Here is a 24,906-nt window from a genome sequence, read left to right on the forward strand (position 1 = left end):
TTTCCGGGACTTGAGAAGCTGAGTTACAGAGAGAGATTGAATAGGTTGGGACTTTATTCCCTGGAGCGTAGAAGATTGAGGGGAGATTTGATAGAGGTGTATAAGATTTTGATGGGTATAGATAGAGTGAATGCAAGCAGGCTTTTTCCGCTGAGGCTAGGGGAGAAAAAAACCAGAGGGCATGGGTTAAGGGTGAAAGGAGAAAAGTTTAAAGGGAATATTAGGGGGGGCTTCTTCACACAGAGAGTGGTGGGAGTGTGGAATGAGCTGCCGGATAAAGTGGTAAATGCGGGGTCACTTTTAACATTTAAGAAAAACTTGGACGGGTTCATGGATGAGAGGGGTGTGGAGGGATATGGTCCAAGTGCAGGTCAGTGGGACTAGGCATAAAATGGTTCAGCACAGACAAGAAGGGCCAAAAGGCCTGTTTCTGAGCTGTAATTTTCTATGGTTCTATGGTTTGTTGGGTATTGGTGAGGCCACACCTGGAGTATTGTGTGCAGTTTTGGTGTCCTTATCTGAGGAAGGATGTCCTTGTTATAGAGGGAGTATAGCGAAGGTTTACCAGGCTGATTCCTGGGATGGCAGGTCTGTCAAATGAGGAGAGACTAACCAGTTAGGATTATATTCACTGGAGTTTAGAAGAATGAGGGGATCTCATAGAAACTTATAAAATTCTAACAGGGTTAGACAGAAAGAATGTTCCTAAAAACCAAAAAAAATCAGGTTTGCTTGATTGAAGATCTTTCAGCATATAAAGAACAAAGAAAATTACAGCACAGGAACAGGCCCTTTGGCCCTCCAAGCCTGTACCGACCATGCTGCCCGACTGAACTAAAAGCCCCTACTCTTCCAGGGACCATATCCCTCTATTCCTATCCTATTCATGTATTTGTCAAGACGCCTCTTAAAAGTCACTATCGTATCTGCTTCCACTACCTCCCCTGGCAGCGAGTTCCAAGCACCCACCACCCTCTGTCTACGAAACTTGCCTCGTACATCTCCTTAAAATCTTGCCCCTCGCACCTTAAACCTGTGCCCCCTTGTAATTGACTGTTCCACCCTGGGAAAAAGCTGCTGACTATCCACTCTGTCCATGCCTCTCATAATCTTGTAGACTTCTTTCAGGTCGCCCCTCAACCTCCCTCGTTGCAGAGAGAACAATCAAGTTTCTCCAATCCCTCCTCAAAGCAAATGCCCTCCATACCAGTCAACTGGTGAATCTTTTCTGTACCCTCTCCAAAGCCTCCACATCCATCTGGTAGTGTGGCGACCAGAATTGAACACTATATTCCAAGTGCGGCCTAACTAAGGTTCTATAAAGCTTCAACATGACTTGCCAATTTTTAAACTCAATAGCCCGGCCGATAAAGGCAAGCATGCCGTATGCTTTCTTGACTACCTTCTCCACCTGCGTTGTCACTTTCAGTGACCTGTGTACCTGTACACACAGATCCCTCTGCCCATCAATACTCTTAAGGGTTCTGTCATTTACTGTATATTTCCTATCTGTATTGGACCTTCCAAAATGCATTACCTCACATTTGTCCGGATTAAACTCCATCTGCCATCTCTCCGCCCAAGTCTCCAACCGATCTATATCCTACTGTATCCTCCGACGGTCCTCATCGCTATCCACAATCTTTTGTGTCTTCGCAAACTAGTTACACTTTCCTCCAAATCATTTATATATACTACAAACAGCAACGGTCTCAGCACTGATCCCTGAGGAACACCACTCGTCACAGCCCTCCATTCAGAAACACACCCTTCCACTGCTACCCTCTGTCTTCTATCCATCTGTTCTGTATCCATCTTGCCAACTCACCTCTGATCGCATGCGACTTCACCTTCTGTACCAGTCTGCCATGAGGGACCTTGTCAAAGGCCTTACTGAAGTCCATGTGTGCAACATCCACTGCCCTACCCTCATCAATCATCTTCGTCACTTCCTCGAAAAACTCGATCAAGTTAGTGAGACACGACCTCCCCTTCACAAAACCATGTTGCTTCTCGCTAATATGTCCACTTATTTCTAAGTGGGAGTAAATCCTGTCTCGGAGAATCCTCTCCAATAATTTCCCTACCACTGACATAAGGCTCACCAGCCTGCAATTACCTGGATTATCCTTGCTACCCTTCTTAAACAAAGGAACAACATTGGCTATTCTCCAATCCTCTAGGACCTCCTCTGTAGCCAGTGAGGATATTAAAGTTAAAACTCCATTCAGCCACAACAATATCACCGTAAGCATTTCTATGCTCCATCCCCATCCTTCTCTCTCTGTAGCATTTCATGCCCTCAAAGACTAGGGCATTAGTTTAGAATTTGTCCTCATTCCAGCCCTAAAGCTAATGACCCTCCAGTCACTAGAACTCTAAAGTTCCCTTACGTTAGCTTGGCACCTTGTTCCTAACAATTTGAGGTAGGAGTAAAGCCAATATCAATTTGCCTTCTCAGTTCCCACACTTGATATTTAACTAGGTTTTTGAAGTACCTTTTGCACATACAGATAGTCATCACCAGTGAAGTAGATTAAAATCCCTCTGTTACATCTCAGGTGGGGACATCTTTGGGCTGAATGGCAGCACCCTCATTAGAGTTAGAATATTAGTTCACATGCCACCATTAGGTCTTGAGCAAATATTCCAGGCCTACACACCATTGCTGCATTTTCTGAGAACAACCCCCCCCCCCCCCTCCCCGCCATGGCCATGTTCAAAGAAAACCAAGGTACTTCTTCCTGCTGCCCTGTCCAATAGTATCTCTCAATCACATCGCCACATCAGCACACCTGATCATTATATCATTGCTGACTATAGGAGCCGAGTAAGAAGTCTCACAACACCAGGTTAAAGTCCAACAGGTTTATTTGGCAGCAGAAGCCACAAGTTTTCAGAGCACTGCTCCTTCATCAGGTGAGTGGGAGTTGTGTTCACAAACAGGGCATATAAAGACACAAACTCAATTTACAAAATAATGGTTGGAATGCGAGTCTTTACAGGTAATCAAGTCTTAAAGATACAGACAATGTGAGTGGAGAGAGGGTTAAGCACAGGTTAAAGAGATGTGTATTATCTCCAGCAGGACAGTTAGTGAGGTTTTGCAAGCCCAGGCAAGTCGTGGGGGTTACAGATAGTGTGACATGAACCCAAGATCCCGGTTGAGGCCGTCCTCATGTGTGCGGAACTTGGCTATCAGTTTCTGCTCAGCGATTCTGCGTTGTCGTGTGTCGTGAAGGCCGCCTTGGAGAACACTTACCTGAAGATCACAGGCTGAATGCCCGTGACGGCTGAAGTGTTCTCCGACTGGAAGGGAACACTCCTGCCTGGTGATTGTCGAGCGGTGTTCATTCATCCGTTATCATAGCGTCTGCATGGTCTCCCCAATGTACCATGCCTCAGGACATCATTTCCTGCAGCGTATCAGGTAGGCAACGTTGGCCGAGTCGCAAGAGTATGTACCGTGTACCTGGTGGATGGTGTTCTCACTTGAGATGATGGCATCGGTGTCGATGATCCGGCACGTCTTGCAGAGGTTGCTGTGGCAAGGCTGTGTGGTGTCGTGGTCACTGCGCCCCTGAAGACTGGGTAGTTTGCTGTGGACAATGGTCTATTTGAGGTTGTGCGGTTGGTGACGGCAAGAAGTGGGGGTGTGGGGATGGCCTTGGCGAGATGTTCGTCTTCATCGATAACATGTTGAAGGCTCCGGAGAAGATGTCATAACATCTTCATGCACAGGTTTGAACAAGACCTCTTCACCACACAGGACCTTCAACCGATGCTGTACACTAGATACATCGATGACATTTTCTTCCTTTGGACTCATGGTGAACAGTCACTGAAACAACTATATGATGACATCAACAAGTTCCATCCCACCATCAGACTCACCTTGGACTACTCTCCAGAATTGGTTGCATTCTTGGACACACGCATCTCCATCAAGGGCGGTCACCTCAGCACTTCACTGTACCACAAGCCCACGGATACCATCACGATGCTCCACTTCTCCAGCTTCCACCCTAAACATGTTAAAGAAGCCATCCCCTATGGACAACCCCTCCGTATACACAGGAACTGCTCAGATGAGAAGGATCGCAACAGACACTTCCAGACACTGAAAGATGCCCTCATAAGAACAGGATATGACGCTCGACTCATCGATCGACAGTTCCAACGCGCCACAGGGAAAAACTGCACTGACCTCCTCAGAAGACAAACACGGGACACGGCGGACAGAGTGCCCTTCATCGTCCAGTACTTCCCCTGAGCAGAGAAGCTGCGACATCTTCTCTGGAGCCTTCAACATGTCATCGATGAAGACGAACATCTAGCCAAGACCATCCCTACAACTCCACTTCTTGCCTTCAAACAACCGCACAAACTCAAACAGACCATTGTCCGCAGCAAACTACTCAGCCTTCAGGAGAACAGTGACTACGACACCACACAACCCTGCCACAGCAACCTCTGCAAGACGTGCCAGATCATCGACAAAGGTGCCATCATCTCACATGAGAACACCATCCACCAGGTACACGGTACATACTCTTGCAACGCGGCCAACGTTGTCTACCTGATACACTGCAGGAAAGGATGTCCCGAGGCATGGTACATTGGGGAGACCATGCAGACGCTATGACATTGGATGAATGAACACCACTCGACAATCACCAGGCAAGAATGTTCTCTTCCTGTTGGGGAACACTTCAGCGGTCACGGGCATTCGGCCTTTGATCTTCGGGTAAGTGTTCTCCAAGGTGGCCTTCACGACTCACGACAACGCAGAATTGTTGAGCAGAAACTGATAGCCAAGTTCCGCACACATGAGGACGGCCTCAACTGGGATCTTGGGTTCATGTCACAATATCTGTAATCCCCACGACTTGCCTGGGCTTGCAAAATCTCACAAACTGTCCTGGCTGGAGACAATACACATCTCTTTAACCTGTGCTTAACCCTCTCTCCACTCACATTGTCTGTACCTTTAAGACTTGATTACCTGTAAAGACTCGCATTCCAACCATTATTTTGTTACTTCAGTTTGTGTCTTTATATGCCCTGTTTGTGATCACAACTCCCACTCACCTGATGAAGGAGCAGTGCTCTGAAAACTTGTGGCTTCTGCTACCAAATAAACCTGTTGGACTTTAACCTGGTGTTCAGAGACTTCTTACTGTGCTTACCCCAGTCCAATGCCGGCATCTCCACGTTATGGGAGCTTACTCAGTGCAAATTTGTTGCCACTCTTTGTCTTCAAAGAGCACTTCAATTAGCTAAGAAATGCTTTAGAACCTTTCTGAAAGCACAATAAGGGTACATATTTCTTTCTGGCACACTGGTCTTTATTATTCATCCCCCCTCCACACAGTTGATCCATCTGTGCCATTTGTAAGCCTCTTCTTCGAAATATAAAAACCATATCCTCACAAACTATATTCTCTTTTAAAATTTGGAGACTTGTTTTTTAAAGTTCATAAGATCACCTTTATACATGCCTTTTCCAAGGAATCACCTGACCAGCATGATCTGTCAGAGGGCAGAGCTGTTTATTAAAATTATTACTGGTATGAAGGCAAGAGGCTAGTAATTTACTGGAAATCACCCCATAGAGATCAGCTTTAAGATTTGAACTTGTATTTTTTTTTTAAACTTAGTTGGGACTGAACTGAGAACGTGGGAAGCTGCCAGCATCCAGCAGGGAACACTCACCACAGTGGAACCTGCCTGTCACTAAAATCCCGAGAGGCTGAGACAAGAAAGATTGATCCAGCTGTATTTTCCCTCCATGCTGAAGCTACATTAGTGAGAACCTCGGGACATTGATGGAGACTAGCAATCTGTCTTCGCAGGAGGGAATCTCCTGACTGACAGCCATGTGAACTTTATCCTTTTTAAAAATAAACTTTTTCTTCAACCACCTATGGTGGCAGTGTGCGCGCGCCTGTGTGTTTGGGGGGGGGGGGGGCGGGTGCTACTGGGGTATTTTAAAGGGATAGACAGCTCCACTTGCAGATGACAAATTGTATCTTATCCGGTTCTTACACCGCTCTTTCGCTCCTTCCCCTTGGTTCTTCCTGGTCCCGTCCCCCCATCCTCCCCCCCATCCTCCCCCCCATCCTCCTCCTCTTCCTCTCTCAGTTCCTCACTCACCAGATTGACGAATTTCAGTTTTCTTCCCTCTGTCGCTCTCAGGATCCCGAACATCAGCACAGCGCCCAGCAGAGCCCGGCGGGAGGCCGGGACCGGAGCCTGGGACACGGCGCCGACCATCCCGGGCCAGTGTCGGAACCTTCGCGGCCGGAACCGCCGACTGGAGGCGGGGACGGACCGTACGAAAGCCGGCCCACATGCAAGGCACGGCGCAGCCGCAGTGAGCAACCGGCACGGTCACAATGTGGATCCTGTCATCTTGATGATGTGGGGTGTATTTCTGAGTGCAGAAGGTGAGCATTCGGCCCAGCCTGCCTGTACTAGCTCTGTGAAATGGTGTCAGTGATGGGAAGGCTGATTGGAGCAGAGTCCTGAGGCAGTAACTGCAGACTCAATGGAGAATCCTCAGCCCAGTTTTGCTAGGACTCCTTGATGCCAGAAGATGCTGCCTTGATGTCAAGTCACTCTCACCTCAACTCTGGCATTCATCTCTGTTGTCCATGTTTGAACCAAGGCTGTAATGCAGCCAGGAGCTGAGTGTCACTGAGCAGGTTATTGCTGAGCAGGTGCTGCTTGATGGCACTATTGATGACCCCTTCCATCACTTTGCTGATGATGGAGAGTAGACTGATTGTGTACAGGACATACCTGGGTAATTTTCCATATTGCCGGATTGCTGTCAGTGTTGTAGCTGTACTGGAACAGATTGGCTAGGTGCATGGCTAGTTCTCTAGCACAAGTCTTCAGTACTATTGCCAGATTATTGTCAAGGCCCATAGCCTTTGCAGTATCCAGTGCCTTCAGCCGTATCTTTATGCAGTGCCAAATGAAGTGAATTGAATTGACTGAAGATTGACATTAGTGATAGTTGAAATCCGAAAAAGTCCCTGAGATGGATCACCTACTTGGCATTTTGGGGTGAAGATATTTGTAAATGCATCAACCTTAACTTTTGTGCTGATGTGCTGGCCTCCCCAATCATTGAGCGTCAAAATGTTCCATCTCCTGTTAGCTCTTCAAGTGCTCAGTACCATTCCTGACTGTTTGGGGCCAGATTGCAGAGCTTTGACCTGATCCATTGATTGTGGGATCACTTAGCTCTGTCTATGCATGCTTCTTCTGCAGTTTAGCATGGAGGTAGATCTTTTTTGCAGCTTCACCAGATTGGCACGTCAATTTTAGGTACACCTGCTGCTGCTCCTGACATGCCCCCTGCATCTTTATTATTGGGTTGTTGGGTATAATAGAATGAGTAATGTCCAGATCATGATACATTATGGTGAAATACAATTCCACTGCTGATGGCCACAACACCTCATGGTTTGAGCCACTAGATTTATTCTGAATTTATTGCATCTAGCACAAAATATGATGAAGGGTGTAAAGATGGGGTTTTGTCTCCACAGTGCTGTGCCGTAGTCACTTCAAGCAATGCTGTCATAGACATGGTAGACGACAAGGTAAAGTAGCTTTTCCCCTCGTGTTGCTTTTCTCACCACCTGGCACAGGCTAGGTCTGGTCGACATGTCCTTGGCCAGTAATTGTGCTACCCATTGACATTGAAGTCAGATACCTGATATATTACAAGATTAGACAAACAAGGGTTGTATTCCCTGCAATTTAGAAAGTTGAGGGGCAGTGTTATGGACAGGAGGGGTGTTAATTTAAACTGCCCTGATTTCCCCACTCTCTGCCCATCCATAAACAGAAAGGTGTTTTTTTTTTATTATCCTGATTTCCCCCTTTATCAATAATGGCATATTTCCTCAAATCTTATTGGAAATATTCCACTCCTCTACCATTAACTTGCACAACAAACTCAGGGCACAATGAAAATAAAAGGGTTGGTTTATTTTAACACACAAAACAGACAAAAAGGGCTTCACAATGTATGCCCCTTTTTGCACTCGCACAATAAATGGGGGATAAGGAAAAAGGAAGAGAGTTCAGCATGACCACAATAAAAATACAAGTACGTGTTTTACATGTGTCCAGAATCATGAGTCAACTGGAATATTCCTTCCGAGGAGAGGTTGGCTGATTGCAGAATGCTCTGTCTTCCCAGAGTGACAGAGTGCATGACAGGAGAAGGCACATAGAATGAGTGAGTCTAGAGGGATGAGTTCCAAGGTTCCAGCAATTGGCAGGTTTGATAAAGTTCTGAGGAGTTTTTGTTGCCACCATCTTGATGGTAGGCAGCACAGGCCTACCAGCCTGGAATGTTGTTCATTTTTGATGTCAAACAATAACTGCCGGAGTTCAGTTCCAAATGACAAGGTCAAAATACAACTTGGAGAAGGTCATGTGACATACGTCTATATGTTGGACAAAGAATATATACTCCCAAGACTGGAATCCAGGTATTTAATTCTCATATTACTATTTTGTTCTCCTGCTCTGACTCAACCCTTTGAGTTGTAACGTTTATTCAAGCTTGATTCCCTCACTCCACTTGTTTAGTTTAAAGCCTTCTCTACTTCCCTACTTCTGCAGCTGGGGTGCGTTATTGACCCTGACAATCACATTTTAATTTGATGTTTTTAAGTTTCCTTTGTACTTTGATTTCTGTTCGGGCTGTTCCCCCTCCTTTTGGGGAGCTGCCCCTTTTTACTTTGTCTTGACTTAATCTGAGTTTGTTTATTTGGTTTGACCTAAAAAGAGGGCAAGGACTCTGGTCCCAGCCCAGCTTGGGTGGAGACTGTCCCAATGGTACAGCCCCACCAACCAGAACCCACTTCTTCCACACCAGCCTTTGAATCACACATTCACTTCCCTAATCTTATTTGTCCTCTTATAATTTGCACATGGCTCAGGTAATAATCCACTGATACAGTACACAGGAGGCAGCAGTGCACAAAGGCATTTCTCCAAACGGAGAGAGAGAGGCCATAAGAGAGAGAGAGAGACAGACAGCAGAGAGAGAGGCAAGGAGTAACAAATATGCAGAGAGAGAGAGAGAGATAAGGGAAGGATGAGATTCAGACAGAGACCATGATGCAGAGAGATTGACAGGGTAACAGTGAGAAAGAGAAAGAAAGAATGAGAAGTTGAGACAGTGAAAGAAAAAGAGAGACAGGAATTGACAGATACTGGCAAGGAGGGAAACTGAGAGGAAGAGAGACTGAGAGGGACAGACAATAAGAGAAAGGGAGGAAGACAGATGATACAAAATATGCTGAGCGACAGGGAATAGTGGTAATTGAATGTTTTTTGGGCTGGTGTTAGATTTGTAACGGAGTTCCACTGAGTTCCTCAGAAGACAAACACGGGACACGGTGGACAGAGTACCCTTCGTCGACCAGTACTTCCCCGGAGCGGAGAAGCTACGGCATCTCCTCCGGAGCCTTCAACATGTCATTGATGAAGACGAACATCTTGCCAAGGCCATCCCCACACCCTCACTTCTTGCCTTCAAACAACCACGCAACCTCAAACAGACCATTGTCCGCAGCAAACTACCCAGCCTTCAGGAGAACAGTGACCATGACACCACATAACCCTGCCACAGCAACCTCTGCAAGACGTGCCAGATCATCGACACGGATGCCATCATCTCACGTGAGAACACCATCTACCAGGGACACAGTACCTACTCTTGCAACTCGGCCAACGTTGTCTACCTGATACGCTGCAGGAAAGGATGTCCCGAGGCATGGTACATTGGGGAAACCATGCAGACGCTACGACAACGGATGAATGAACACCGCTCGACAATCACCAGGCAAGACTGTTCTCTTCCTGTGGGGGAGCACTTCAGCGGTCACGGGCATTCAGCCTTGGATCTTCAGGTAAGCGTTCTCCAAGGCGGCCTTCACGACACATGACAGCGCAGAGTCGCTGAGCAGAAACTGATAGCACACATGAAGACGGCCTATACCGGGATGTTGGATTTATGTCACATTATCAGTAACCCCTACAGCTTGCCCCCTGGACTTGCAGAATCTCACTAGCTGTTCTGTCTGGAGACAATACACATCTCTTTAACCTGTGTTTAAAATGCTCCCTCCACCCACATTGTCTGTACCTTTAAGACCTGGCTGGCTGTAGGGATTCGCATTCTAATTAGTATTCTGTAACTTGATTTCTGTGTCTGTGCACTGTTTGAGAGCACATTTCCACTCCATCTGACGAAGGAGCAGCGCTCCGAAAGCTTATGGTATTTGCTACCAAATAAACCTGTTGGACTTTAACCTGGTGTTGTGAGACTTCTTACTTTATTAATAGTGCATAGAGTGGAAGAGTAAGGAACTTAGTTAAACTTATATTTACTAAAAGTATTCAAACTCTGTGATGAGTGAGGACACAGTAGATAGGGAGGAACAGTTTCCACTCATGAAAGGATCGAGAAAAAGATTTAAAGTAATTTCCAAAAGAAACATTAGGAAAACTTCTTCACACAGCGAGCGGTTTGAATCTGGAATGCACTGCCTGAGTGTGTGGTGGAGGTAGGTTCAATTGAACCATTCAAAACGGAATTAGGTTGTAATCTGAAAAGGAAGAATGTGCAGGGCTGCAGGGAGAAAGTGAGGGAATGGCACTAAGTGAATTGCTCATTCAGAGAGCAGGTGCAGGCACAATGCCTAAATGGCCTCCTGCAATGTGACAATTCTGTTATTCTGAGAGAGAGACAGAGATAAAAAAACAGTGATAGGACGAGAGACAAACAAATTAGGTGTAGGAGGAGGCCTTTTAGCCTGCTCTGCCATTCAATGTGATCACGGCTGATCTAAACACAATTTTCCTGCACTATCCCCATTTTACTTGATGTTGATAATATGTAGAAATCTATCGATCTCAGTCTTGAAAGTAACAGAGAGAAAGAAACACAGAGATAAATACTGGCAAAGAGAGAACCTGAGACAAGAGAGAGAGTAAGAAGTCTCACAACACCAGGTTAAAGTCCAACAGGTTTATTTGGTAGCAGCTACCATAAGCTTTACCATGGTATACCATGGTATTTGCTACCAAATAAACCTGTTGGACTTTAACCTGGTGTTGTGAGACTTCTTATTGTGTTCACCCCAGTCCAACGCCGGCATCTCCACATCACGAGAGAGAGACAGAGAGAGAGAAAAGAGAGCAAAAGAATAGAAAGAGGGATCCAAAGAGAGAGAGAGAGAGAGACACACACACAGAATAGAGAGAGAGAAAGATACTGAGGGAAAAAGATAGAAAGAGATCCAGCAAGAAACTTGAGATAGCAAAAGCAATGAATTGGATGATCTCCTACTGGACTGCTTAGAGTCAGTATTTAAAAACTCTGCGACCAGCCTGAATGAGTATGTAACTACAGTAACTGACTTCATTAGTAAATGTGTAGAAGACTGTGTGCCAAAGAAGCAAATCCAGGGGTTTCCCGACCTGAAACCATGGATGAACAGGGATATCCACTACTTGCTAAAGTCTAGGTCTGAGGCGTTCAAGTCAGACAACCCCACAGTGCAGAAAGCCAGATATGATTTAAGGAGATCCAACAAAGATGCCAAAAGACAATATTGGACCAAGCCAGAGTCCCAAGTTAGCCACACAGACCCCCACCGACTATGGCAAGGTCTGCAAGACATAACAGGCTACAAGATGAAGGCATGTCAAATCGGCGTACCAATGTACCCCTCCCCTTGAGCTCAATCCATTCTATGCCCGTTTTGAGCAAATGGTCAGCAAGAGCACACCCTCCACCTCAGAAGCCTCGGACGAACCTGTATCTGGGGTCACCATTGTAGACGTCAGAGCAGCCTTCTCAAAGGTCAACCCACGGAAAGCAACTGGCCCGGATTGGATACCCAGATGAGCACTCAGATCCTGCGCGGACCAGCTGGTAGGGATAATTGCAGGCATCGTTAACCTCTCTTTACAACAGTCTGAGGTTCCTGTCTACTTTAAGAAGACGACCATCATCCCAGTACCAAAGAAAAGCCAGGCAGCGTGCCTTAATGACTGTTGTGGGTATGGTTTGCCCAGTTAAAAGGCTTCATTTTAATGTAGTTCTGCCTAATGTAATTAATTGTGCTATGCTTTAAACTAACTTAAGCTAATTTGACCACATCAGCTTGGAATTCTGGGTTTAGCTTAGAAACTTGGCTACATTTTAAAAATGCAGTGTTAAGTAGAAATTATCCTTCTAATAAACAGGCTCTCATAAGGTAAACAGCAGTGTTTCATGGTCACAGATGCCAATTATTTAGAACAAAGAACAATACAGTACAGGACCCTCCAAGCCTGCACCGATCATGTGTTCCTAACTAGACCATCAGTTTGTATCCCTCTATTCCTAGCCTGTTCATGTGGCTATCTAGATAAGTCTTAAATGATCCTGGCGTGTCTGCCTCAACCACCTTGCTTGGTCGTGCATTCCAGGCCCCCACCACCCTCTGTTTATGCAGCTAGAGACTGCTTGTGCCCAGCTCTTTAAAAACACAGATAACCGAAAAGCTATATTGTTAATAACAGCTATATATTTGCAGTCCAGTTCTGTTCAATTGCTGTTTTGGATGCTGTACAAGCTTTTGAGGCAAGATCTCTCTCTTTCTTACCAGTAAAATTAATCTCTTTCGCTTTTTGTAAAATTCTAATTATAAAGGACGTTTAATAAAGAAGTTTCCACTTTGAATCAGTCGTGCTCAAGTTTATCCTGAAGAAGAAAATAGACCCTACAACTATCATCTTAGTGGCTCTGACATCCATTATTATGAAGTGCTTCGAAAGGTTAGTCATGGCATGAATCAATTCCGGCCTCCCAGATTGCCTGGATCCACCACAGTTCGCCTACTGCCGCAACAGGTCTGCAGCAGATGCCATCTTCCTGACCCTACACTCAACCCTGGAACACCTAGATAACAAAAACATCTATGTCAGACTCCTTTTTAATCAACTACAGCTCAGCCATTATTCCTATGAACCTCATCTCCAAACTCTGTGGCCTGGGGCTTGGCTCCTCCCTCTGCCACTGGATCCTGAACTTCCTAACCCACAGACTGCACTCAGTAAGGATAGGCAATGACACATGCCCCACATGGCTATGTTGTCAGCCCTTTACTCCTTATACATCTATGACTATGTAGCCAAATTCCCCTCCAACTTGATTTTCAAGTTTGCTGATCACGCCACCATAGTGGGTCAGATCGAAAACAATGATGAGGCAGGAAAGAGATAGAGAATCTAGTGAACTGGTGCAACGACAATAATTCCTCAATGTCAACAAAACGAAGGAGATTATCATTAACTTCAGGAAGCATAAAGCAGAACATGCCCCGTCAACATCAATGGGGACGAAGTAGAAATGGTCGAGAGCTTCAAATTTTTAGATGTCCAAATCAACCTGTCCTAGTCCCTCAATGCCGATGCTATAGTTTAAAAAGCCCACCAATGCCTCTACTTTCTCAGAAGACAAAGGAAATTTAGCATGTCAGCTACGACTCCCACCAACTTTTACAGATGCACCATAGAAAGCATTCTTTCTGGTTGTATCACAGCTTGGTACGGCTCCTGCTCTGCCCAAGACCACAAGAAACTACAAAGGATCATTAACGAAGCCCAGTCCATCACTCAAACCAGCCTTCCACCCATTTACACTGTCTGCACTTCCCGCTGCCTCGGAAAAGCAGCCAGCATAATTAAGGACCCCAAGCACCCCGACATTCTCTCTTCCACCTTGAGCGGGAAAAAGATACAAAAGTCTGAGGACATGTACCAACCGACTGAAGAACAGCTTCTTCCTGCTGCCATCAGACTTTTGAATGGACCTACTTCGCATTAAGTTGATCTTTCTCTACACCCTAGCTATGACTGTAACACTACATTCTGCACTCTCTCCTTTCCTATTCTATGAACGGAATGCTTTGTCTATAGCACGCAAGAAACAATATTTTTCACTGTATACTAATACATGCGACAATAACAAATCAACTCAAAACATGTGAGACTGGAAGAGAACGTGATAGAGATAAAGTAAGATAGTGTGGTAGTAACAGACAGTGAGAGTGATGAGAGAACATAAGAAATAGGAGCAGGAGTAGGTTATTCAGCCCCTTGAGATCGTCCTTCACCGTTCAGTCAGACCATGGATGATCTGATTGTGGCATTAACTCCACTTTTCTGTCTGCTCCCCAAAACCTGACTCCCTTGTTGATCAAAATTCTGTCTGGAATATACTCAATGACCTCGCCCCCACTGCTTTCTGTGAAAGAGAATTCCAAACTCTTAATGACCCTCTCAAAGGTCATCCTTATCTCTGTCTTAAATGGGAAACTGCTTATGTTTAAGCTGTGCCTGCAAGTTTGTGATTTCCCCACGAGGGGAGGCATCCTTTCAGCATCTATTCCATCAACCCTCTCAGAATTGTATATGATTCAATAGAACCATCTCTCAATCTTCCAAGCTCCAATCCTGCTCAACTTTCCCTTGTAAGACAAACCCCTTCCTCTTCCCACACCGTCTCTCCATGCAAATGTAGGAGATGTAGCACCCACCTTTCTACCTTCTCTGCTCTCTCTCCATCCAAAGTCCCTAACCCTCTTTCCAGGTCAAGTAGTGATTTACGTGCACTGCTCTCAATATAGTCTACAGAATTCACTGCTTAAAATGCGATCTCCTCTACGCTTGGGAGACAAAGTGTGAGTTGGATGACCATTTTACAGAACATCTCTGTTCAGTCTGCATGCCCTACCCTGAGATTCTGGTGGCCTGTCATTTTTATTTCTCCACCTTGCTCTTACACTGACATTTCTGTCCTTGGTTTGCTGAAATTCCAGCGGGGGCTCAATGTAAGCTTGAGAAACATATCTTGTTTTTCGATTTACAGCCTTCTGGACTCAACATTGACTTCAACAATTTCAGACTTAATCTCATGGCGGTACAGTGGTTAGCACTGCTGCCTCAGTGGCAGGGACCTGGGTTTGATTCCTGGCTTGAGTCACTGTCTGTGTTTGCATGTTCTCCCCACGTCTGCGTGGGTTTCCTCTAGGTGCTCCAGTTTCCTCCCATAGTCCGAAAGACGTGCTGGTTAGATGCATTGGCCGTGCTAACTTCTCCCTCAGTGTACCTGAACAGGTGCCGCCAAAGTGAGGCGACTAGGGGATTTTCACAGTAACTTTATTGCAGTCTATATCAGTCAATATAAGTCTATTTGTGACACTAATAAATAAACAGCTCCATTTTGTTCCCTTTGTTTTTCTCTTTTTTTTTCAGTCAGCAGTGCACCCAGTCTAGGTACATGTTTTGTTTCTTTATTTTCTTGCCCCATCTCCATTCCATTTGGCCCTGGGAAACTAATTCTTCTCTCGTTCAGTCTCTTCTGGCTTCACCCAATCGAGTGTCTTCCCTGTTGGCCTTGTTCAGCCCACCCCTTCCTTGAAGTTTATGGTATTTCTATCTTAGAAACATAAAAGCTAGGAGCAAGAGGAGACCATTCGGCTCTTTGAGCCTGCTCCCCCATTCATTATGATCACAGCTGACCATCCCACTGAACAGCCTGATCTTGTCTTCCCCCATATCCATTGATCCCCTTCACCCGAAGTGCTATATTTAACTCCTTGGAAATATACAATGTTTAGGCCTGAACTGCTCTCTGTGTTGGCAAATTCCACAGGCCGGCCACTCTCTGGGTGAAGAAATTTCTCCTCATCTCTGTCCTAAAAGGTTCACTCTATATCAAAGAACAAAGAAAATTACAGCACAGGAACAGGCCCTTCGGCCCTCCAAGCCTGCACCGACCATGCTGCCTGACTTAACTAAAACCCCCTACGCTTCCGGGGACTATATCCCTCTATTCCCATCTCATTCATGTACTTGTCAAGACGCCCCTTAAAAGTCACTACTGTATCCACTTCCACTACCTCCCCCGGCAACGAGTTCCAGGCACCCACCACTCTCTGTGTAAAAAATCTGCCTCGTACATCTCTTTTAAAGCTTGCCCCTCGCACCTTAAACCTATGCCCCTGAAGTGGGGAAATACATAAAGATGGGTACATAACACACAAAATGGCTGCCTGGCACATAAACAGTCACCTGGGAAGGAGACATTAAACAGGTACTGACTTTTAGTGCAGACAGCTACTTGAAATTGAAACATACAGGACAGACAGTTATTTAAAGTTAAGCATGCAGGGAACAAATATTTCAGGAAACAGCCAGGGCTTGAGGCACTTTTAAGATAAGGACAGATCTAGGACAATAAGGAGTGATAAAAAGGTTAGCCACAAACGGGAATGGAAATACATAAATACAGGAAAGTCATTGATAGGGAAAATGTACCCATTCTATGAAACAATGCGATGTCAAAAGCTAATGTCTGTATATGTCTGGCTGTAACGATGTGTTAACTATCGAACCTACTCAACTGTAACGATGTGTTAAATGGCTAATGTCCGGACTATCCATTGTCTGAAAAGTATAAAAATGAACCTCTCCTTTGTATCATTGAGAGAAAGTAGCTGCCTAAAGTACTGCAGAGTGTCAGTGCCTTTTCTCCACGAAGCTTCGTTAAATAAAACTGTATTGTTGAAACCTCCAAGTCTGACTCCGAAGTGGTAATTTTCCCACAACAATTGGCGTAGTCGGCAAGGATCCTATTACTGGTAAGCTGGAAAGCTCCGATCGATTGGCCACGATCGGAAAGCCAGGGTAGAGATCACTGAATCTGTGGGAGTCAGCCAAGGTCAAGAATACATAAGAACAGAAGAAATAGGAGCAGGGATAGGCCATCTCGCCCCTCAAGCCTACTCCGCCATTCAATAAGATCATGGCTGATCTGATACAGTTTGAAAGGGGTTAAACTTAAGGGGTATTTGTAGTATTAAGTATTGTTATATACAGTATAGTGATAAGTACTAACTGCTGATAGTGATAAGTAACTGTTGCTTGTGCTGACCGACAAGAGGACAAGGTAGTGCCTGTCTCAAAAACCCAGCCCCAGACTGGCTGTTAAGAGGGGAAATCCCCCACGCGATAGTCAGGAAATTGAAGTGGGCAAAGAGACACCAAGGGCACTTAGGATTGTGAAGCACAAGTAGCAGAGGTCGGTTAACATCAAACTCTGCAGTGGCGAACAAACACAGAGTTGCCATCTGATTGCCTGAAAGTTTGTAAAGTTGGGTACTGGACTGTCAATGTTGTAAAGCGGTGCGGAAAAGGAGCTGATCAACTCTGACCTAGAGCCGGACTCCGGTGGAGAAGCACATTGCCGAGGTGGTAATAGTGGAAGGCGTGAGTATAAATTGAAACCCTGAGACGGTAGGGAAACACAGTGCTCGAGTAGTAATAGTGGCCAGGGGTAGTGAAGTCCCTACAGTAGAGAGCACACTTTACTAGGGAGTAATCATGGCCGTACGGTGCCTAAAACACGTTGCCAAGGGGGCAATAGTGACCGGGGGTAGTGAAGTCTGCAAACTGGCAGATAATGAAGTAAAGAGAGGATCTGCAGGTTCTCTCATTGAAGTGTACATGACAGACAGGCAAGCGTTAATAAAGAGGATGCAAAAGGATGGCTGGGATACTTCTCAGACCTTAGAGCAGCAGAGAAAGTGGATAGATAAAGAAAAGAGAAACAAAACAAAGAAGATAGGAGTATTGTTAGTACATCAGTTAGCTGGACTAATTGAGCAAGTAGTCACCTCTACTAAGAAGTGGAGTGAAGATAAAGAAAAGATCAGAGAATTAGAATTCCAAGTGAGGGAACTGGAGAAACAAAACCAGGTTTTAGAAGAAAAGCAATGGAGAGGGGAAACTGTTCCTCTACCTCCTTATGAGTCCACACAACAGGGAGAAACCGCTCCTCCAGAGGACTGGGAAGCGCTAGAACACAACTTAGCACCAGCAACCCGAGCGGGAACAGAGGTGCAGCCAAAGGCAAATTATAAACCCTTCACCCCAGGTGAGAGGCAGCAGATACTGGCTTCCCTGGGTAAATTACAACCTAGAAGCGCAAACACTAAAATTCTGGGAAGAATTAGACACAATCTGGGTAGGACACCAATTACACCTGAGAGACGTACACCAGCTGGTCAGGGCAACCTGTCCAGCGGATAAGTGGAGGCAGGTAGCAGGTGGACCCGCCGCTCCTCCAGCACAGGATTATAGTGGGGGACGGTGGACACATGCAGTCGCCCAAACATTGGAGATAGATGTGCAACCCTTCACCCAGTTTAAAGCAGAGATTCAGAGGGTATTAGGGAATGCTCCCACTAACTGGAGCAGAATTACCACAACAAAACAGTTAAAAGGGAAAGGAGCTTCTGAATATGAGGAACGGTTGTTCCAGGTATATCAGGAGTGCTCAGGACAAGGGAACCCAGGTCGAGGAGATCGAGCGTTCATCCAGGCTTTTCAGGATGGACTCTCCAGTGCTCACCAGGTCATCCTAAAAATGGGAGTGATTATGTCCCAAGATTACGATGAGTTGGTAGAGTGGGCTAGCGACGTACCGGGAGAAGAGAAATCCCAGGCAAGAACAAGGCTAGAAAGAGTAGCAGCTTACAGTAACGGGAATGGAACAAAGTCTAAACTGACTTGCCACAATTGTGGCTGGCAAGGACACCTTGCGAGGGATCGCGGGACTCCACGGAAAGGGAACAGATTTGGGAACAGTGGGAAACATTGCAGCCACTGTAATAAACATGGACACACAGAAGCAGTGTGTTGGAATAAGCATGGGAGATCCCTGACACGATCCATGACCACAGCAGAACCGGAGGAACCACAGGACCTCCGGGGTCAGCAAGATTGACGGTCTGCAGCCCCCATTCACAGGGGTAAGAAGGAGTCAGCATTTACGTGTCAGCACTAGTAGGGAGCAGGCAATGTGAGATGCTAGCGGACACAGGAGCATCCATATCTGTCACCGACCTACCCTTACCCACTACAAATAAAATTATTTACCTGACCGGGATAGGAGAGAACAAAACACCCGCCTACCTGAGTGAGACCACGTTAGTAGAGATAAATAATCTGTATATACCAATGTGGTTTTATGTGTGCAAAAATAACGAGGGTACAATAATGGGAAATGATCTGATGAAAGACTATGAGATTCTGATAGACTGTGGAAAGGGAGAATTAATCTGGCCAAGACAGTACGGTCGGAAAACTAGAATAGGGAAACTTACAAATCACCTCGAAACTATTAAGGTGGCCACAGTCACCACCAGAAATTGGGAATTAGAGACAAGAGGGTTCGGAGCAATCTGTGCTTCCGTCCCCGGAGTATGGGCTAAAAGAAAGTTAGATACCGGTTTGACTAAAACGGACCCAATAAAGGTACCTGGACTGGAGCATAAGCCACACCGACAATACCCAATCAAACCAGAGGCAGAGAAAGCTGTAGTGGAGATAGTTAAAGGGTTAGTGGAAAGGGGGATTCTGAGAGAAACCACAAGCACCACTAACTCCCCAACCTGGCCAGTGAGCAAGCCTGACGGAAGCTATAGGCTCACGATAGATTACACCAGACTCAATAAAGTCACATCCAAGTTGCACCCCATTGTAGCAAGTCCTTCGACAATCCTGAATGGACTGTCACAGGAGCACAAAATATTCACAGTATTGGACAGAGCCAACGGATTCTGGTCCTTACCATTGGATCCCGAATCCCAAGACAAATTCGCCTTTACAGTGGGAGACAAACAGTACACTTGGACTTGCCTACCACAGGGATTCCACAACAGCCGCGCTATATTCCATCAAGCAATGAGTGACATCCTGAACAGGGTAGAACTGCCAGAGGGTAGTACGATCCTACAGTATGTAGACGATATCCTAATAGCTTCGGAGTCCAAGTCAGGACATCAAGAAGCCTTATATTTAGTACTGAATGAATTAAAAACCGCAGGGTTAAAAGTGAGCCCCAAAAAGGCACAGATCGGGAAAACACAGGTTCTATACCTAGGATACCTTATATCCCAAGGACTTAAAGAAATGCCAACGGACCGAAAGAAGGTGATACAACAAATGCCGCGACCCGTCACCGTAAGAGGGGTCAGAAAGGTGCTTGGACTATTCAACTATAGCCAGAGTTTCATCCCAGGGTTCGCAAAATTAGCAGAACCCATACAAAAACTAGTCAAAGGGGGAAAACCAGCTTTAGATCCCGTAGAATGGGGACCTGAGCAGGAAGAGGCTTACAATAAATTAAAAACAGAACTGATATCAGCCCCTGGACTAGGATTACCCGATTCCAATCAGGACTTCCATATCCATTGTAGCAATGAGGGAGGATTCTATTCCGCCATGGTAACACAGGACCATGGCGACAGAAAGAGACCCATAGGGTATTATTCCACAGCAGAAGGGCCGGTAGTCACCGGACTGCCAAGATGCATAGCCGCCTTGGATTGCGCTGCCTGGGCTGTAAAGGTTAGCGAGCCAGTAATCATGACAGGGAATATAATCCTTCACACCAAACACACCTTGGTGGAAATGTTGAACACGGGAAAACTAAGGTCCGTCTCAAACAGGAGAAGGGCTAAGTGGGAAGCTGTCCCCCTACGTCTAACCAAGTCCATGATAATAATCAGGGATACAGGGAATAACCCAGCAGGAGGGATTTTAGACAAAGGAGAGCCACACAATTGTGAGGATATAGATATGGACGAAGGAGAGGGTAGGATAAAGGATATACCCTTAATAACAGCTGAGGAGACCCTTTTTGTAGATGGGTCATGCAAATATGTGGAAGGATCACCCCGGACAGGGTGGGCAGTCGTGAATGACAAATTAGAGACAGTAAGGTCAGGAAGGATTGACGGAGGTCGATCCGTGCAAGTGGCAGAAATAGTGGCACTCACACAGGCACTAGAGTTATCTGAAGGTAAAACGGTGAACATCTATACAGATAGTTGCTATGCATTCGGAGTCATACATGACTACATGACAGCATGGGGAAGAAGTGGGTTCATAACCACGGGAGGGACCCCCATTAAGCACCAGCAAAGAATTGAGGCATTATTGAGAGCTAGTGAGAAATCTAGAGAAGCCGCAGTAATCAAAATTAAAGCGCACCAGAAAGAACCAGGCTAAAGCCATACAAACATCGGGAAAAATGTGGACAGAGGTATTGCCCACTATACGAATGAGATTAAGAGCTACCACAAACCGGACAACCGGATTAACCCCTTATGAACTAATGACAGGACGGGCGATGCAATTACCAGAAAGCATCATAACAGGTGGGACCGATGTAGGTCCACTAAAAGATAAAATCAGGAGATATGTTTTGAAACTAAGCACCCAACTAAAAGGGATGCGCAAATTGGTAAAAGACAATCAGGAAATAAGAGACGCGGAGAGAGAGCTTGAGATGCTCCCTGACATCCCAAAAGCGGGAAGTCGTGTCCTAGTAAAAACATTACCTGACAAACCAGGGTTTGCACCAAAGTGGAATGGGCCATATGAAGTTATAATTAGTGGAGACACCTGTGCCTGTATAGACATAAGAGGGAAAGGTATATGGAAACATTGGACCCAGCTAAAATTACACAAGGGATTAAATGAATGACAGAATTAATAAACTAACAGAACTGCTTTCCTCAACACAGGCAAAGACTGCAAGCAAGAACAACTGGCGCATGCGGGTTAATATAATATATCTTTTGAAGATTATATGAATTATAGTGTTAGGTTTGTTATTTGATCATTGCGAATATGTATGTAACTGTACTACTTTGCGTTGTCGTGACTGTAAATTTGACTGGATTGGAGGATAATCTATTTTACAAAGCTCACCTACATTTACACGGGAATCGAACTGTATGTTACCCGTTAGCACAATCGGTAGAAGCCCTATTTGCAGCCACCCCTGGTGGACCCCTCATGACTTATATACTGTAGATACATCAGACGCACCCTGTAAGGGACAAATTGGCAAATATAAAAGAGGTATACAGGGGAGATGTGTGGGACTTGTAAACCCCACAGATCCTGTGTGCAGGGGGTTCCAACAGGTGGGAGGAAAAGCTTGTTCAGATACTGCAAGCTATCTGCTTTGTTTTATGGGGCAGGAATGGGGATGTGCCTATGCCTTGGTCCCTAAGAATGATTCCTGCGTAGAGACGCAGTGTGTCCGTCAACATTGTCGGGTTAATAAGGGACAGTTTACTGCACTTGTGATGAACAGAAATGCCTGAATATAACCGCGGGAAGACAGTTTATTTGTGGACAATGCAATGGAACTCATGTAAGCTCAGCCAAATAGAACATAGACCATAGAACATAGAACAGTACAGCACAGTACAGGCCCTTCGGCCCTCAATGTTGTGCCGAGCTTTGTCCGAAACCAAGATCAAGCTATCCCACCCCCTATCATTCTGGTGTGCTCCATGTGCCTATCCAATAACCGCTTGAAATTTCCTAAAGTATCCGACTCCACTATCACAGCAGGCAGTCCATTCCACACCCCAACCACTCTCTGAGTAAAGAACCTACCTCGGACATCCCTCCTATATCTCCTTATAGTTGTGCCCCCTAGTAACAGCTACATCCACCCGAGGAAATAGTCTCTGAACGTCCACTCTATCTATCCCCCTCATCATCTTATAAACCTCTATTAAGTCGCCTCTCATCCTCCTCTGCTCTAAAGAGAAAAGCCTAGCTCCCTCAACCTTTCCTCATAAGACTTACCCTCCAAATCAGGCAGCATCCTGGTAAATCTCCTCTGCACTGTCTCCAATGCTTCCTCATCCTTCTTATAGTGAGGTGACCAGAACTGCATACAATATTCCAAATGTGGTCTCACCAAGGTCCTGTACAGTTGTAGCATAACCCCACGGCTCTTAAACTCAAACCACCTGTTAATAAACGCTAACACACTATAGGCCTTCTTCACGGCTCTATCCACTTGAGTGGCAACCTTCAGAGATCTGTGGATATGGAACCCCAAGATTTCTCTGTTCCTCCACATTCCTCAGAACCCTGCTGTTGACCCTGTATTCTGCATTCAAATTTGTCCTACCAAAATGAATCACCTTGCACTTATCAGGGTTAAACTCCATCTGCCATTTTTCGGCCCAGCTCTGCATCCTATCAATGTCTCTTTGCAGCCTACAACAGCCCTCCACCTCATCCACTACTCCACCAATCTTGGTGTCATCAGCAAATTTACTGACCCACCCTTCAGCCCCCTCCTCCAAGTCATTGATAAAAATCACAAATAGCAGAGGACCCAGCACTGATCCCTGTGGTACACCGCTGGTAACTGGTCTCCAGTCTGAAAATTTTCCATCCACCACCACCCTCTGTCTTTGATCAGATAGCCAGTTACTTATCCAATCGGCCAAATTTCCCTCTATCCCACACCTCCTTACTATCTTCATGAGCCGACCATGGGGAACCTTATCAAACGCCTTACTAAAATCCATGTATACGACATCAACTGCTCTGCCTTCATCTACACACTTAGTTACCTCCTCAAAGAATTCTATCAAATTTGTGAGGCAAGACTTACCCATCAAGAATCTGTCCTGACTATCACGGATTAAGCTGCATCTTTCCAAATGGCCATAAATCCTATCCCTCAGGACCTTTTCCATTAACTTACCGACCACCGAAGTAAGACTAACCGGCCTATAATTACCAGGGTCATTCCTATTTCCTTTCTTGAACAGAGGAACAACATTCGCCACTCTCCAGTCCTCTGGCACTATCCCCGTGGACAGTGAGGACCCAAAGATCAAAGCCAAAGGCTCTGCAATCTCATCCCTTGCCTCCCAAAGAATCCAAGGATATATCCCATCTGGCCCAGGGGACTTATCGACCCTCAGGTTTTTCAAAATTACTAATACACCTTCCCTCAGAACATCTACCTCCTCCAGCCTATCAGCCTGTATCCCATTCTCATCCTCAAAAACATGGTCCCTCTCCTTGGTGAACACTGAAGAAAAGTATTCATTCATCGCCTCTCCTATCTCTTCTAACTCCATGCACAAGTTCCCACTACTATCCTTGACCGGCCGTAACCTCACCCTGGTCATTCTTTTATTTCTCACATAAGAGTAAAAAGCCTTGGGGTTTTCCTTGATCCGACCCGCCAAGGCCTTCTCATGCCCCCTCCTAGCTCTCCTAAGCCCTTTTTTTAGCTCATTCCTTGCTACCTTGTAACCCTCAAGCGACCCAACTGAACCTTGTTTTCGCATCCTTACATATGCTTCCTTTTTCCTCTTGACAAGACATTCAACCTCTTTTGTGAACCATGGTTCCCTCACTCGGCCATTTCCTCCCTGCCTGACAGGGACATGCCTATCAAGGACACGCAGTATTTGTTCCTTGAACAAGCTCCACTTTTCATTTGTGCCTTTCCCTGACAGTTTCTGTTCCCATCTTATGCTCCCTAATTCTTGCCTAATCGCATCATTATTACCCCTCCCCCAATAAACCTTGCCCTGCCGTAAGGCCCTATCCCTCTCCATTGCACACAGATATAGCAAGCAACTAGGATGACAAATGGAATGTTGGAATGTTGATTAATATAGTATCCTTAGATGATGACCCCTGGTTCTGGACTTCCCACCTGGACTTCCCACCATAGGGACCATCCTTACTGCATCTACACTGTCTGGTTCTGTTTTTCTGGTGTTGGTGAAAGGTCACAGACTTGAAATGCCAACTCTGTTTCTCTTCATATACTCTGCTTAGTTCTTCCAGCAGTTTCTGTTTTTATTCCTTCCTCACAGGAATCAGCTTAGCGTACCTTCTCCGAACAGCTTCCAATAGAAATATGACCCTCTCAAAGTAAGAAGACAGGCGGCATGGTAGCACAGTGGTTAG

General features: G+C 45.7%; 1 protein-coding gene and 1 long non-coding RNA gene across 4 annotated transcripts in view; one reads left to right on the forward strand and one right to left on the reverse strand.

The window, feature by feature from the left end:
- Window positions 1-9,389, reverse strand: part of LOC144498735 (lysosomal acid phosphatase-like) — a 94,336-nt gene extending 84,947 nt beyond the window's left edge. For all 3 annotated transcript variants that reach the window (XR_013498750.1, XR_013498749.1, XM_078220326.1), the window contains exon 1: window positions 6,157-9,389. Coding sequence is in view for 1 of the 3 variants with exons in the window: in XM_078220326.1 (XP_078076452.1) it covers window positions 6,157-6,276 (120 nt within the window). In the remaining 2 variants the exon portion in view is untranslated. The remainder of the gene's footprint in view (window positions 1-6,156) is intronic.
- Window positions 5,958-11,142, forward strand: LOC144498737 (uncharacterized). The gene is made up of 3 exons (XR_013498751.1): window positions 5,958-6,449; window positions 7,563-7,616; window positions 9,382-11,142. It is a non-coding gene; the product is annotated as an uncharacterized LOC144498737 (long non-coding RNA).
- Window positions 11,143-24,906: the final 13,764 nt, after the last annotated feature.

This window comes from Mustelus asterias, chromosome 9 (assembly GCF_964213995.1).
Source record: "Mustelus asterias chromosome 9, sMusAst1.hap1.1, whole genome shotgun sequence".
Lineage (NCBI taxonomy): Eukaryota > Metazoa > Chordata > Chondrichthyes > Carcharhiniformes > Triakidae > Mustelus > Mustelus asterias.